At 37.2% G+C, this 16,865-nt stretch overlaps 2 protein-coding genes across 2 annotated transcripts; both read left to right on the forward strand.

The window, feature by feature from the left end:
• Window positions 1–3,540: 3,540 nt before the first annotated feature.
• LOC130987136 (uncharacterized zinc finger CCHC domain-containing protein At4g19190-like) lies at window positions 3,541–7,937 on the forward strand. The gene is made up of 7 exons (XM_057910762.1): window positions 3,541–4,829; window positions 5,199–5,261; window positions 5,534–5,667; window positions 5,822–5,935; window positions 6,162–6,363; window positions 7,175–7,289; window positions 7,382–7,937. Exons 1-7 carry the CDS (start codon window positions 4,620–4,622, stop codon window positions 7,795–7,797), a joined length of 1,254 nt encoding a protein of 417 aa, XP_057766745.1. The 5' UTR covers window positions 3,541–4,619; the 3' UTR covers window positions 7,798–7,937.
• A 7,337-nt stretch (window positions 7,938–15,274) lies between these two features.
• LOC130987137 (nudix hydrolase 3-like) lies at window positions 15,275–16,865 on the forward strand. The gene is made up of 2 exons (XM_057910763.1): window positions 15,275–15,637; window positions 16,515–16,865. Exons 1-2 carry the CDS (start codon window positions 15,546–15,548, stop codon window positions 16,720–16,722), a joined length of 300 nt encoding a protein of 99 aa, XP_057766746.1. The 5' UTR covers window positions 15,275–15,545; the 3' UTR covers window positions 16,723–16,865.

A 16,865-nucleotide genomic window follows, 5' to 3' on the forward strand; every position in this document is an offset into this window, starting at 1 on the left:
AGGACGATAAATTATTTATTTGGGTGTCAAAAGTAATCTAGTTTAATTATCCATTTAAATAATGGGAAGATTGTATTCTTTCTGCGGTCTCTTTCTATTCGGCAACGGTAAAGAGTTCAAGACTTCAAGACCGTTCACGGTTGGTCTTGTAAATAATTTTATCGATCATGTATGAAGGAGCTATTGTTGAATCTTGAATCAATGTTGTAAAATTTTGCAGTAGCAGATTCAATTTTACAAAACTTGTATAAATTTTAAAATTTTCATTCGATATTTGTTCAGCGACTTTATCGGTTTCTATATTTCTTTACTTATTTTTCTGATTTCGTGCAAGTAGAAATCTTAGACAAGAGAATTTATTTAATTGGTGCAACTATAAAGGCTATAAAGGTGCTAGAAATATGATGTCGAGAAATTGCATTTGTCCGAGAAAGTTGCAGAAAATGGTAGTAGAAAAAGGAAGAGATAAGAATTTGTAGAGGAGAGAGAGGGATAAAGATGTGCAGTACATCGGTAGGGATGGCAACGGGCCGGATCTGGACCGGGTCTGACCAATACCAGATCCAGATCCATTTTCATATACTAGATCCAGATCCAGATCCGTGGATCTGAAAAATTTGGATCCAGATCCAGATCCGTCAGATCCGCGGGTCCACGGGTCCACATCCATGGATCTACTATTTTTAAATTAAATTAAAAAAATTTCACAAAATCAACAACATCTAATTTCCATCATGAAAAATATAACACAAAATACTTTTATCTAATTACTTTTAGTTTTTATTCTTTTGAATATAATTTATTTATTATTTTTAATTTAGTTAATATTATTAGTAAACTAAATATAAAATATAAAATATATATATATATATATAAAATAAAATGGATCCACGGGTCGGATTTGGGCCGGATCCGGATCTAAAATTTCAAGATCCAGATCCAGATTCGTTTTCAAAACTGAGATCCAGATCCAGATCCGTCGGGTCCAAAAAATTGAGATCCAGATCCGTAAAAACGGATCTGGACCGGGTCCAAGATCCACTGCCATCCCTATACATCGGTAATAGGATGAAGGACTTATGATTCCATTGCCACATCATCCAATCGCCCACATGCGCTCACAGAGTGGCGCTCAGCACATCAAAACTTTGTATATATATATAGGCCTTATTTTGTTTTACTACTTCCTCCGTCTCACTCCAATAGGCTCACTTCTTTTGAGCACGGATATTAAGAAAACTTACTTTTTAGTAGGATAGTGGTAGTAAAGTGGTGTGGTTCACGCCAATTAAGTATAAATTTTTTACCCAAAAAGGAAAATGAGCCTATTGGAGTGGGACGGAGGGAGTATAATTTTTAACAAAATGAATTACTGTAGCATAAGAACAAGAACTTTCTAATTCATTGATATGCCGCTATTGCCTCCGTCACCAGCGCAGCCTGGCACAGCGGGCACGTCGGGGCGTACCGCTTCAGCCACCTCTACGCGCAGCGCCAATGGAATGCGTGACCAGTTCGCAACACTCCGCCAAATTCGACAAGCAGATGCTGCACTCACCCGAATCCGGCAAAGACCACAGCTTCCTCGTGCTGTGTTATAACTTCAATGATTCTATGGTTTAGGAAAGTATATATATAGACTTATTATATACATACATATATATATATATATAGGGTGGAGTTCTATGGAGACCACTTCTTATATAGAGAATGAAGACCAAATCTTGTGCGTCGATCTTGCTTAATCTAACGGTGATCATTCGTCCATTAATTATTGTAAATTTTCCATATTTATTTATTTCCCTAATTACAACTAATCAAATCTTTTATTTATGCTCAAATCTCTCCCTCACTGATCCGTCCCTCTCTCCAAACTCACTAATGAACATACTAATGTTCGTAGAAAAATACTAATAAACATACTAATGTTCGTAGAAAAATAAACGAACATACTAATGTTCACATAGAAAATACTAATGAACGTACTAATGTTCGTTGCTATGTTCGTAGAAAAATGAATGAACATACTAATGTTCGATGATATATGCGTAGAAAAACAAATGAACATCGATATGTTCGTAGGAAAATAAATGAACATACTAATGTTCAGCTATTACGTTCATTGACGAATGGTACCACATCAGAAAAGGAATGGAGTATTTCACGGGATTTCATAAACATACCAAATTAATTTAATATCATGAAATTTTATGGTCCCTTGATTCAGATTCATCCAACGGACATGATGTGGTCTCTATTCTCCATCTATGTAGGTGGTCTCCATAGAACTCCACCCTATACATATATATATATATATAGACTTACTCACAATTTTTCCATGCCGAGAGAGGCGATATCGTACGAAGACGATTAATTTATCGGATTCTACACAAAAATAATAAGAGGTATATTTTGAATTCATTTGATGTCGATTAACTAAATTGATTCTTGCATGCCTGTTAATGGTAATTCTTTATAAAATATTTTACAATATATTTCATCATTTTTTCTCACTTATAACATTCCAAAATGAAACTCTCACAAAACAAATATATGGAATCAAAAACACACTTATCCATGTAATATATTCAAAGAGATGTTGATTTATCAATTAAAAATCTACCATTTTTTAGTACCAATCTTAATATCGAAACTTTTTAACTATAAAATCATGCATCATAAGCTTTTTTAGTCTTTTGCAAATGTAGGTGTACAATGAATAAAAGACCTCAAAATTTTAACATGTGATGCAGAAGGATAAACGCACAACACAACTACTAACATGGTGTACAATGAAATTTTCGATAAACCGTGAGGTAGTTTTGAATATCATTTTTAATTTTATTTTTTATGTCATGCTATAGAGATTTAATCAGCTTTCTATGATATTTTTTTAAATAACTTTATTATTAAATTTTAATAATTTTGTTCATTTTTATGGATATTTTAAGTAAAATAGGTGGAATAAAAAGGGTGGATGGAAGTCCTTTTTAAGAAATCTTTGTATTTTAGTTTTACATGTATGTTGACCTTTTTAATTATATAAGTTTGACATGACATGTTAACATTTTTTTAATGAATAATCTCCATAATTTATAAACATATTTTAAAATAATTTATACATTTTTTTATATATATATAAATTATAACAACAAATAATACCGATCGAAATTTGACGGGTTAGACACTAGTTTGTACTGATAATGTTTTGAATGTGGAAAATTTCCAAAACTCATAAACAAGGTATATTTGCATATTATATCATACTACAACGTATATTTCGTATATTAGCACATTACTCGTCGTGTATGTATTAGGGGTGGTAAATCGGGTTCGGTTATTCGGTTATAACCGTAACCGAACTGAAAAACCGGTTAATCGGTTAACCGATAACCGGAATTGACCGGTTCGGTTCGGTTATCGGTTATCAAGTTGTCTGTAAACCGGTTAATCGGTTTAACCGGTAACCGGTCCGGTTAAACCGAATTAACCGGTTTAGGGTTATATTATATAATTAAACAATTTATATTCATTTAGGTAATTGAATTAAACAATAATAGGGCTGCCTGCACAGTGCCACATTGCACTCTACACCACATTCGCTGAAATTGAACCACTTGATTGGCCACCCCCATTAGCGCCTTCTCGCCCTCCCACTCCCACCACGGTCACGACGCCGACGCCGGCACCTCTGCTGGGGTTTCATAGATGTTCACAATTTGGGGAATTTCTGGGTTCTGCAGGGGTCTTATAGATTTTCTTAATTTGTGGAATTTCTGGGCTCTGAGGAATCGAAGGAGAGGGAGAGATTTTCATAGATTTTGCACAGACGACAGCGGCTTGAACATGTGAAACGTGCATCGCGGTGAGGATGAATCATGATTTCGGAGTTGATGATGAATTGAAGCGGAGGTTGCTGAGACGTTGTTTGGAGCGTATGGGACTGGAGGGGTCGGAGAGGTTGTTCAGACACCGGAGCGAAGACCGGTCTGAAGAGGCGGATGAGAGAGAAAGTAGGAGAGCGACGATGAGAGATAAAATCAAATTTGTGTTTCTCCAAGTTTCTATTTTTTCTTTCTGAAATTGGTATGATCATGAGTTGGATATGAATATGATGAGTTAGATCCATAGATGGTGGTAGCCAATGAGGTGGCCGGCGTTACCGTGGATGGCGGATCTCGCCGGAGTCTAGAGGATCTGCGGCGGCAGCAGTGCCGGTTGGAGGCGACTGGATTTGACCTGGGCAACGGGTTACAGAAATGCCTAGAAAGGGTGAGATTGATTTATGAGAGGTAAATCGGTTAATTCGGTTAACCGGTTAACCGGTCCGGTTAATCGATTAACCGAATTGAAAACCGATTCGATTACCGGTTAATGATTTCGGGGTAATTCGATTTTGGTTAACCGAAAAATCGGTTCGGTTATAACCGAACCGGACCGAATACCACCCCTAGTATGTATGCAAAATTTTACTTAAAATACTTAAGAGTGCATCTAGAGGGTTGGGGAGAAATTTATCCTTGCAACTTTTATAGCGGCAAGGTGAACGATAAGCAGTAATCACATACAAACGCGCAGAACTACGGCCACGTGAGCTCGGCAAGAACCGGATTCCAATCATGGAGGAGGGCGCCGGAGGGTTCCGAGCCGGCAACAAGGACAAAGGCGGCGAAGTCGACTACAAGACGAAGGCCGGGACGGCGTGGTCGCACTCGTTCCTCAACCAGAAGCCCTGGCACCCGCTCTCCTACCCAAACCAGCGCCGCAAATGGATCGCCGAGCAAACCCACTCGCAAAATCAGCGCCGCGCCGAGGAGGTCGCGCGCGAGGTGCGCACTGCCTTCCGTCATTCGTTCATTGCATTGAATGTCGTGTTGTTGGAAATTGGGGGTTTTTTCTCTCTCTTTTTTTGAATTGGGAAAGAGTTGGGTGTTTGGGAATTGGAATTGTTGAGTGTTATGCTATGTTTGTTTTTCCATATAGTTATTAAGCTCCACTGGAATTTCTGATTCAGTTGTTCTGTTCATTAATATTTCGAATTTGTAGTCATTTTATGTGTTCTGCATTCAATCAGCGCTGTTTCTTTTTTCTTTTTTCCTTTCAAAATCTTGCTTCGTAATATGCTTTCTATAGTTGATGTATAGAGATTTTGATGCTTTATGTTTCTAAGTTTTTTGCTGTTTTTTTGTTGTTTCCAGTATGCTCAACAACAGGATTTTCTTCGGCAGACTGCACTTCTTTCAAATAAAGAAAAAGAAAAGGTAATTCTTAGAAGTGTAGGATGGAAATGATTTCCTATATCTATGATATTCGATAGGAAAAACGAGATATGGATGTTTTAGGCAATGAACAGACACACATACATCTTGTTTAAAGTACTACATAGCATATATTATCGACATATGATCTGACATGCCACTTTACACGTCTTGTAGTGCTTCTCTTGTATCCAAGAATGCATTTATTCTTTATTCGTTCATAGATGTAAATTATTGACTGCATTGACTGGATTTTTATTTCTTGTTACAATCAGTTGGAAATGATGCAAGCTGTAAGCTTTTTATATGTAAAGCCTCCTGGTTACAATGCGGAAAGTGCTAAAGCTGCTGAGATTGCTGATGAGAAAAGAAAGCTGGAGCAATCTCTCGAAGAGAGCTCATCTTCGATGTATTAGTCTTTACTTGATAAGTTTGTTTTATAATCTATGTGGATATGTGAGGCGTGTTGTTGTATTTACCCATACTGTTATTTTTTTTATAGGGAAGGTTGAGTTGTGTTCTGTTTCTTATGTCAACTAATATGTTATCTGATACTTTTCTAGGAAGACGGAAAATGGACCTTCTGCAGGGGAGAAAAAGAAACAAGCGCCGAAAGATGTTTTTGGTCGTGCTTTACCTACTGAAGAACAATTTGAGGTCCTCAAAAATGCTCCAAAGTGCGTGTGAATACTTTTTCTTCTATAAAGATTATGTGGCAGACATGTTATATTAAGCTGTTTCAAAGTTTTGCTTAATTCTGGAGGTATATTTCAAAGATGAAAACTTTCGAGCCTTTTTTTTTTAATGGGTTATGGCTCTGGGGAATGACATGAGGTTCTGACTTCTGAGGATATATATAAGATGACTTGATTTCTTTTTGCCCTCATAAAAAATTCTTTTCAGGTTAGATACTGGTGTTGCTGGCCGGGCAAAACCATTTGGAGTTGAGATTCGCAATGTGAAATGTCTTAGATGTGGGAACTACGGCCATCAAAGTGGTGATCGTGAATGTCCATTAAAGGATGCAATAATGCCTAATGAGGAAAGTCGATTAAAACGGGATGACCCTTTAACAGCCATTCTGGCTCAGACTGATGCTAGTGAGGTAATCATCAATATCCCATGTTGCTTTTAGCTGTGCACTGTAGCTTTTGATTAGAACCAATCTCTGCTAGAGCTAGATGTGATGCTGCAATTGTGATATTTGATGTTTTATATCCATGCAAGATGATAAATATATGCCAAATGCCCATGGTAGATATTGAACAGAACATGTGAATATTGTGAAGGAGTTGGGACAAAAGGAAACAGACTTGGGGAATTTGAGATTTTTACAGAAGCTCTTGGAATACTGAACTAATTCGTGAGGATACAGCTACTTATGGGCACATAAAATACTCTGAGGATCTTCTTTCTATGTAGCTTAAATCACCTGACTCATTCATAAAATTAAATTTTATGGCATATGTTTTCTTTGTTGATAAATCACTAGTACTAACAGCGGCATGGGGAAAAGGTACCGAAATATACAGTGAACAAAGAATGGAATTTCGTTTTCTTTAGGGTGGGATGGGGTTAGATAGTAATGGCAGTGGAAAGATGTTTTGAGCGGAGAAAATTAGTTCATGCATACGGGCAATGTACCCTGTGGTCCTCAATTTCAAATTCTCAGTGTGCCATATCTTAAAATAAGTTCCAATCATGTAGCTTGACTAAACCAAACTCCACCCTACGTTTTAGAGCAAGTGCGCATGGCTGCACCATCCTTAGACTGAGCATTCAAATTAGACCCATAATGACGCTGAAGAATAATTTTGGAACACTGGAAAATCTTGAACTATGTTAATAATTAATATAAATATTATATTTATTAAAGCGAGATGTATATTTTATCTGTTCTTTCTTCTCTCTTGCAGCCTTTAAAGTGGGAGCTGAAACAGCAGCCGGGAATGAGCCCTCCTCGTGGAGGTTTCAATCCCGACGACCCCAATCAGCAGATAGTTGCTGATGACATATTTGATGAGTATGGAGGTGAAAGCTTTATGCGTTGCATCATATAAGTCACTGCATCGGTGTTTTGAGAATGTGAATGTGTATTAATGTTCTTTTTATCTTATATGCAGGATTCCTAAGTGAAGCTAACATACCAGAGTTGCTAACAAACTTTTCTTCAAGCAAGAAGAAGAAGAAGAAGAAGAAGAAGAAAAAGAAGTCGAACAAGAGACGTTCTCCTTCACCCGATGAAGAAATAAGAGACGATGAAGGGAGCGAATCGTCATCTGGTGACGAGAGGAGGGGAAGAGTAAAGAAAAGACATAAGAGGAAGAAGCGAGAGCAGTCTGGGTCGAGTCCATCCGAAAGCTCAGATAGCAACAGGCATTCGAGAAGGAGAAACAGACGCAAGCATCGACATTCGAGCTCCTCTGAGGCGTCTGATTCTGATCGAGGACGTAGACGCCATCGGCACAGTCATAATCCTCATCAGCACAGTCATCAACATCAACGTCGACGACATCATTCCGTTTCTTCATCAGATTAATGGAACCTCATCAAAACAAATAGATTATATACAAGCGTCTCGCTACTATTGCTGTATTTTAGAGGAGAGAGAGAGAGACCAATGGTGATTTTGAGCTTGTCGAACGCCTCTTAATCCAACCACTTGATTTTTTTTTTCAATTTCATTTATCTATGTGGTGGTCGCAGTCGATCGGGTTGGGTGGAACAACACTGATAAACTTAGTCTTAACAAAGAGGTTTAAAGGCCAAGGAGGCCTAACTCAAGAAGCAAAGGTGAAGCACTCAAAGATTTTTATTTGTGAGAGGTCTTAGGTTTAATTTTGCGTGCGGTGTAGTTTTCTCATTTTTGTATGGATAGTGGTTTCGTTTGCGTGCGGTTATTTGTGTTGTCTAGAGGTCTTGTCTACGTACGAGTGACTTATTTGATTATATAATACTCCCTCTGTTCTATTACAAATGTCCAATTACTTTTGGACACGAAGATTAAAAAATATGTAATTAGTAGATAAAGTGAGTTGGTGAAAATTGTTTAAATATTAGGTATAAAGAGAGAATATGTTGTCAAAAAAGGAATGAGGCATTTGTAATGATACATTTTAGGGCAAAGGTGCAGATTAGTCCCTGAACTCGATCCCCCTAGAGCGTTTAGCCGCCCATACTCGGTCAAGGCGCGTTGACCTCCCTGAACTCCTAAGAAAAAGGTGCAACTAAATCCACGCACCAAACAGTGCCTAAACGCCGTTATCTTTAAAATTAAAAAAAAAAAAAAAAAAAAAAACTCACGTATCCTCTCACACTCACACTCACACTCACAGTCTGCCTCCTTCTTTTGCCAGCGACGGGGATCGCCGCCGGCCACCCTCTCAGCTCTACTTTTTTCTCAACCTCACAAAGACGCAAGGTCTGCTGCCCCTCCTTCTCCCTCTCGTTTCTCCGGCGACCGCATCAAGCCAGCCGCTGCCCTCATTCTCATTTCTTCCGGATCCGACGGAAACGCAACCCACAGGGCGGGCCTCCGTCGCTCTCTCTTGAACTCCGGCCATAGAACACACACAAACACCTACACCCATCCCTTATCTCCCTCTGTCCTCCGGCGGCCGCACCAACAACAGCCACCAGCCGTCGCCTCGCCCTCTATCCTCGCCTGAACCTTAGATCCTAGTTCCAGACGCCACATCTTAACCCCCCTCCTTTTGATTTTCGACGAACGCCACTGAGCCCTAGGCCCTCAATCTCCGTCTTCCCTTCGCTCAGTCGGACAAATGCCCAAGCCCTTGCCCTCTGACTCGACTCAAACAATGCAACATACAATAATAGTCCACATACACAAGTCGAGCCCGAGCTCATTGACACAAACTCAATTTAAACCATGTATATATATCATAGATCATCTTGAAATGAGATAGTGAGATCTTGAAGACCTCATCGAATGCGCTCATTGTCTTGGCCACAGGCAGCCACCCCACGGTGGTGAAGATCTCCTTCTAGAAGAGGTTCTGGCCGTAGTAGGTGATGTCGATCAAGAACCACGTGCTTGCCGCTCCGAACAAGTGGACCTCGTGCCGCCGGAGGAACTCCTTCGATATGATGCCGAATGAATTATTATCCGACTCCGCAACCGCTGCCGCTGTCTCCTCTTTGATTCCAACCTTCAAGACCTTCTCCATGTCCTGGCAAGCCTTGTCGGTGTCCTTGGCGACGAGGGCAGTATACCTGGGGCCCGCTTTAAAAAATAAATAAAAAACTGGAAGAAACGGCGTTTAGGCGCTGTTTGATGCGTGGGTTTAGTTGCACCTTTTTCTCGGGAGTTCAGGGAGGTCAACCCGCCTTAATCGAGTATGGGGGCTAAACGCTCTAGGGGTCGATTTCAGGGACTAATCTGCACCTTTGCCCTATATTTTATTATAGAGAGTGTGATATTTGTAATGAGACTATAGCTAAATATCTCTTGTAATTTATATATATATATAGGGGTGGGGTACCGTGAGAACACATCTTAAAATAATAAATAGGGTTAAGGTGCAGATAGGCCCCTCAAGTGGAGGCCCTTAGAGCGTTTCAGTCCCCTTACTAACTGTGTGTGCAAATTGGCCCCCGAACTCAAAAAAATGGTGCAGGTCGGCCCCTCTGACTTAACACCGTTATGGGCCGTTAGTCAAGGGGGCGATCTGCACCGTTTTTTCGGAGTTCAGGGGCTAATCTGCACGTTTTAACTTTTTAATTAATTCTTCTCTCTCGCTCAAAATTTGATCGTCGTTGTCGCTGATTCAAGCTCCGGCGAGGCCGGCGGAGGGCGCTGCCCCTTTCTTTCTCTCTTGGGCCCTAAACCTCGGAGCTCGTTCGACTGCACACGCTTAGCGTCAAGGACGAGCCCTAATTCTCCCATTCCGTCAGAAATCGTCGCCGCAATATCCGGTGAACCCGCCGCCTGGCTTTTCTCGATGAGGAGTCGCCTAGCTTTTCTCGATAAGGAGTCGTCTCTTTCTCTCAAATCCGGCGAAATCCGGTGATAAAGGCCGACGGTGCCCGTCGCCATCTACACTATCGGCGTGCTGTTGAAGAAGGACGCCTTCAAATCAGAGACCATGGCCAACATGATCTCGATCTCGATTGGGATCACGATCATCGCCTACGGCAAGGCGAAGTTCGATTCGTTGGGGGTGATTCTGCAATTGGGGGCGGTGACGTTCGAGGGAGAATTCGAGTTTCCATTTCGATTATGTGATTTTCGGGAGCAATGACGCCGATTTGGAATTCCCGATTTGGGGCTTGGGAACTTGATTTCGTGATTTTCCTCATCTGACGGCGATTGACGCCGGAAAAGTTGGTCGGAGAAGATGAGATGTGATTTTTTTTTAATGAACGGTGTGCAGATTAGCCCCCGAACTCCAAAAAGGGAAAAGGTGCAGATTAGCCCCTGAACTCCAAAAAAACGGTGCAGATCGCCCCCTCTGACTAACGGCCCATAACGGTGTTAAGTCAGAGGGGGCGATCTGCACCATTTTTTTGAGTTCGAGGGCCAATCTGCACACACAGTTAGTAAGAGGACTGAAATGCTCTAAGGGCCTTCACTTGAGGAGCCTATCTGCACCTTAACCCTAATAAATAAGATAAATCCATCCGACAGGGTTATGGATCAACCGTAGATCTTGATAATTTAAAGGCTGAAAATGATTCTTATTTTATATCTTAAGAAAATGTATTTATTTTAGCCCTCCCCTATATATATATATATATATATATATATATATATATATATATGGTTGGGTTCCGGTAGTATCCAAGCTTATAATAGATCCGTAGATTCAAATCTAGACCACACATTTATGACATGTGGCGCATCAAGATGGTGACACGTGGCAAGGCATTTCAAGGCAAAATCTGGAGAGAGGTAAAATTGAAATGTAATTTTCGAAATAAAAAAAAATTAGATTTTCTCAAAATAGGTATATTTTAGATGCATAAAGTTTCATACGAGAATGCATGAACTTTCATATAAAAATGCATAAAGTTTCATATAAAAATGCATAAGATTTCACCCCACCCCAACCCCACCCCCCACACCCTGAACCCCAACTGATTTTTACATGCATAAAAAAATTACATGTTCGCACAGAAATGCATATACCTTCACACAAAAATGTATATACTTTCACACAAAAATGCTGGAGGGTGGGTGGGGGGTTAGCCGGTCAGAAAATCAGTTTTTTTTAAAAAAAAAAAAAAATTGGAGGGTGGGTGGGTGGGGGGTGCAGGGGTCAGCGACTCAACAATCAGAAAATCAGTTTTGACAAAAAAAAAAAATTGGGGGAGATTAAACTACATGTGTTGCTTTTCTGATGAAAGGGAGAAAGGGGACAATAGCATTTTTATGGTGATTTTGACAGATTAATGTAGGAGATTAAAAAAAGTGGCCTATAGTGGAGGTTGTGGCGGTTTCCGGCGGCTGATTTGGTCATATTTTGAGTGAGAACAAGGGTGAGAGATTGACAGTTTTGGGGAAAGGCTTTGTGTAGAATGGAGAAAAGAAAACGAGAGATGAGATAATAAGAGACCTGGAAATTGCATACAGTTAACCTGCATAAATTAAGCAAATATATTTAGTGCTCGTTTGGTTCAAATAAAGGAATGGAAAGGGAATGAAATCAAATAAAGGGGTGGGGGGTCAGTGGAGGGGAAAATCAGTTTAAAAAAAAAAAAAAATTGGGTGGAGGGTGGGGTGGGGGTGGGGGGTGGGGTGGCGAAAATACCAGATTTATTAAAATGAAATGCATTTTTTGTATAATTTAATGCATTTTTATGTAAAATCTTTATGCACTTTTGTTTGATTTTATATGCATGTGAAACGTGACTATTTTGGGGGGTGGCAATGGGGAGGGTTGGGGGGTGGTGTGGGGTGGGTTGGGGGGTGGTGTGGGGTGGTGAAAATACCAAAACTGTAAAAATTAAATGCATTTTTCTGTTCAAAGTCATGCATTTCATGTGAAAACTTTATGCATTTTCGTGTGAAACTATATGCATCTAAAATATATCTATTTTGAGAAAATCTAAAAAAAATACTCCCTCCGTCCCGCCCAAGATGCTACATATTCCTTTCCGGGCCGTCCCAACGAAGATGCTACATTTCTATATTTGGCAAAAATAAGGGATTTTAAACACTTAATTAACACTAATTAAGACATTAATCTACAACTCCTTAAATCCCGTGCCGAAAAGCAAATGTAGCGTCTTAGCCGGGACGGAGGGAGTATATATTTTTTTAATTATTAAATTCGAAAATTACATTCCAATTTTACCCCTCTCCATATTTTGCTTTGAAATGCCTTTATGCATCTTGATGCGCCACATGTCATAAATGTGTGGTCTAGATTTGGATCTACGGATCTATTATAAGCATTGGATACTACATGATCTCATTCATATATATATATATATAAGGTTTAAAAGGTTTGATCCCATATTCCCACTTAAAAAAAAGGCATTGCTCCGTTGGGCTTAAAAATCTGAAAAATGATACATAAACGATTCTACAAATATATTACTATTACAATGCAAGTACTAATTTGTAAGTATATTTCGTGGTTAAAATTAACATGATGATAACCAATAGCATTAACATGTTCAAATACTACCATTACGATGGCAATCATCTTGATATTTTATCATTCTCACATTGATCTTTATTGAACTTCGCCATGAAAAAAAATAAATAAAATGATACTTTTGAGATGCATCTAAAACAAATAGATTCTTCTATTTAATTTACTCATGAAAAATAATTTCACATAAATTATACTTCCTGAATTGATCTTACACATTCTCATATATATTGAATTTATATTAAATCTCACAATTCAAAGTTTAAATAAAATTATTGATAAAGTTTACCATTTATAAGTTTAAATAAAAAGATACTTTGAAAAAATAATAAAAATATATTTGAAATAAATAAGTTCTTATAGTTTGAAATTTTATCAAGATTATTGACCAATTATTTTTTTATATATTTTATTTGATTATATATATATATATATATTATAAATTTAAATAAATTTGAGAAATTAGTTGGTATATTATATGTTTAGGACGAGAATATGTATTAAAATCATCACATATATATACTCCTATGTGCCATCGTCATATTTTTTCATTTTTATTCATCCTAATTTTCCAAACATTTACATATCTATTCATTCTTATTTATTTAAGTATTGTTTTTTTTATGAGAATTCACCAAAATAAAAACCTATATAAAAGGATGCTCTTACTCTCCAAACCAAATACCCACATTTAATTGGTGAAGTGATTGAGATTAATACAATTTGAATTACTTTGTCAATTTAAGTTGATCAAATTTATTTAATTAAATAAAAAATAATAATTTTATTTTGAAAAATAAATACTTGCATTAAATAAATTATTTCTTCATTTTAATTTAATCATAAAATATCATATTTAAAAAAAGGATTAAATATTGATTTTTTTAATGAAAATAACGAGGCTCGACTCTTAGTCTGATGTTCTGTGCTTTCAAGGGTTCCCTACGGCTTTTCTCTTTTCTTTTTAATATAAGCCATATTTAATTAATTTTATGGAAATTTACCAATTGAAATACTAAATAAATTGATATGATATAATTTGAATCTAACATCAATTTTCTCAAGCATTAGACGAGATGATTCTCAAAACTTAATTATGGTCTTTCAAACTTCAAACTAGATGGTCACGAGCCAATTTTATTTTTCAAACTCAAAATGGAATAATGCTTGAAACTCAGTTATAGTATTTTGAGCTTCAAATGTTATGATGCACAAAAGTTTGTTATATTTTTTCAAACTCTATATAAGATGATGCTTGAAAGTTAGTTAATATAATCTCACAAGTCAGCCCTGGTCTTTCGAGCTCATAACGAAAATGATGAATATAAATGAGTTAATATGATATTTAAAGCATCAGGGCCTAGACGATTGCTCATATATCATTTTTCGAAATATTAATGATTAAGTTGTCTTACAGAGTTGGGATGAGATAATGCTTAGATGACAGATGAGATTTTAAATTAATTTTTATCTTTCTTATCTGTCAATATAGAAAAATTGTACTCCCTCCGTCCCAATAATAATGTCCCAAAAAAATGAGCACGCAAATTAAGAATATGTAGATAAAGTACGAGAGAGATAAAGTAAATGAAGTGAGAGATAGATAGAGTAATGAAAAAGTAAGAGAGAGATACAGTAAATGGGGAAAGAGAGAGAGAGAGAGAGTAGATAAAGTAAAATGTTTCATTTTTTAGATTATGACATTATAAATGAGACGTTCAAAAAGGAAATTTGGGACGGAGGAAGTACAAAATTTATACTACAAAATAATATTTTCATTATTCTAGCAAAAAGTTAACATTTAATTGACGAATATAATTGAGATTAATATAATAATATACTCCCTTTGTTCCACATCAAATGGCCCAATTTATATTTTGGGTTGTCCTATTTCAAATGAACCAAATCAAATTTAGAAATAAAATTAGGCATTTAACACTATTTTTTTAAGTTTTTTGTTGTCCACCACCACTTCACACCTTTATCATACATTTTTTAATATTCGTGTTTAAATATTTTGGATAATTTAAAGCGGGACGGAAAGAGTAATATGAACTCTATAGCATCAAGTTAAATTAATTTAAAAATAATTATATTATACAAAAATAATATAAATAATTTGAATCATAATTTAAAATTCCGTCGAATTTTGACGGGTTATACACTAGTAATAATTTATATGAAAACATTCATCTATATCACTATCACAATACGAGTTTTGAAATCAATGATGTAAACAAATAACAATGATATTACATTAATATGTAAGATAAACGAAATTTAAGGAGCATTTGTAAGAGATTTTACATGCACGATGAATTAGAATCTTGGGTGATGAGGTGTATTTTCCTAGTAAGTTTCCTTTGCCACATTTTACAAATTCTTTGAGGTTCATTGTTAAGAATCCTAATCCAATTTCGCTTCTTCCAATTCAAAAATTCCCACAGAAAATGAATAAAATATTCCCATAAACAATTGTTTCTCCAGATAAAGGCCCTTTCCTGCCGGGAGAAATGAATGCAGTAATTTAATCCCAAGTTGAGCCATTTTGTCAATTCTTCCCATAATTCAAAAAGAAAAATTGTTGATTCTACCACTAATCCACCATCGCTTCTTAACCCAATTTTCCTCTCCTCTTTCTGACATATTATCAAACAAATTCAAAGCAATGTCTACTCATTTGAGTGAGCAGGTTGTCCAAGTAGAGTATCTTGATGTCCTCACCAAGACTGGAGAGAAAACTGGCGTTTCAAAACCCAGGTGAAAAGTGAAAACCCTTTTATTCTCCAACTCGTTTTCATGAAAGACGATCAGTAAATGAAGACTCAATCGGACGTGCTGGTTCTATCAACTTTCTATAGAAATTCACTGATTTTTGGTAGTTTTGCTATACGGGATTATGTCTTTTTCTCCCCCTACTTTTCTCCACGAATTGGCGTCGAGCATGTTCTACAAACTAAAGGGTTTTACTGTTGTTAATGTATCTGAGAATTAGAGGTCTACTTGAATTTCGCATGATAAATTGAAAATGAATGATTCCAAGTGATTTCAGTTGAGATTTGTTGATGTTAACAGTTTAAATGTGACGAATGTTAATAGCAGAATGGAACTCTGCTTCCCATTTGATCTCCAAAATTGTTATCTTTGCCTGAAGAGTGTGTGTGTGTGTTTCTTTCAGTGGGATGGCTTTTGTTTGCATCTTTCAGTCTCAGTGGTATGGAATGTAATTTTTGAAGCAAACATGATGCCTTGATTATTGCAGTGTTTCGGCATTTGCAACTTGCATCATATGGAAATTCTGCAGGATTTAATGTAGTTAAAATGTTGGAAAATTCTGAGAAGATCTTGTCTGCAACATAGGAGAGTAAATCTTATTTTCGTCTTTTGATTTGGAGATGTGGTGCAATTAAAGCTATACTTCTTAGCTGGTGGTGCATACAAAATCTTTATTAGAAAACAGTTTTTTTTTGTATTATGTAATATTTGGTTGATAAATAAATAACTTTGTGGAACGACGGCTGCTAGATTGGCTTTTCTTCGGATCTTCAGTTTCCTAACTGTATTTGCATAAAGAAGAACACATGTTAACTTTTTTGGGTAATATTAATAAACCTATATGTACCATTTACCTTTGTAGGGGTGATGTCCACAGAGATGGTGACTATCATCGAGCTGTACATGTGTGGATATTTGCTGAGAGTACGCAAGAACTCCTTATTCAACTTCGTGCTGAATGCAAAGATTCCTGGCCTGGCCATTGGGACATCTCTAGTGCAGGTCATATCTCCGCAGGAGATTCATCTCTTGTCACAGCGAGGTATTCATCATTTTATTGTGTAGATTGAAACTGATTGCATTCTTATAGCTTGACATGCCACTAGGTATTTGGCTCTAGAATCATTTCCTTCTTACTACGTGAAGGTTTGTGATACTTGTATACCCAGTCATATCCGTTGATCTTGTTTATCCAATGGTTCAGATTTTTTAA

The sequence above is a fragment of the Salvia miltiorrhiza genome, chromosome 5 (assembly GCF_028751815.1).
Source record: "Salvia miltiorrhiza cultivar Shanhuang (shh) chromosome 5, IMPLAD_Smil_shh, whole genome shotgun sequence".
In the NCBI taxonomy this organism is placed as follows: Eukaryota; Viridiplantae; Streptophyta; class Magnoliopsida; order Lamiales; family Lamiaceae; genus Salvia; species Salvia miltiorrhiza.

What these genes read in the sequence shown, in the direction of transcription:
- LOC130987137 (XM_057910763.1), top strand. Translation starts at nt 15,546, where the DNA reads ATGTCTACTCATTTGAGTGAGCAGGTTGTCCAAGTAGAGTATCTTGAT. An exon ending in ACTGGCGTTTCAAAACCCAG is followed by an intron (nt 15,638 to 16,514) that starts GTGAAAAGTGAA and finishes TTACCTTTGTAG; the next exon opens with GGGTGATGTCCACAGAGATG.
- LOC130987136 (XM_057910762.1), top strand. Translation starts at nt 4,620, where the DNA reads ATGGAGGAGGGCGCCGGAGGGTTCCGAGCCGGCAACAAGGACAAAGGC. An exon ending in CAAATAAAGAAAAAGAAAAG is followed by an intron (nt 5,262 to 5,533) that starts GTAATTCTTAGA and finishes TGTTACAATCAG; the next exon opens with TTGGAAATGATGCAAGCTGT. An exon ending in CTCAGACTGATGCTAGTGAG is followed by an intron (nt 6,364 to 7,174) that starts GTAATCATCAAT and finishes TCTCTCTTGCAG; the next exon opens with CCTTTAAAGTGGGAGCTGAA.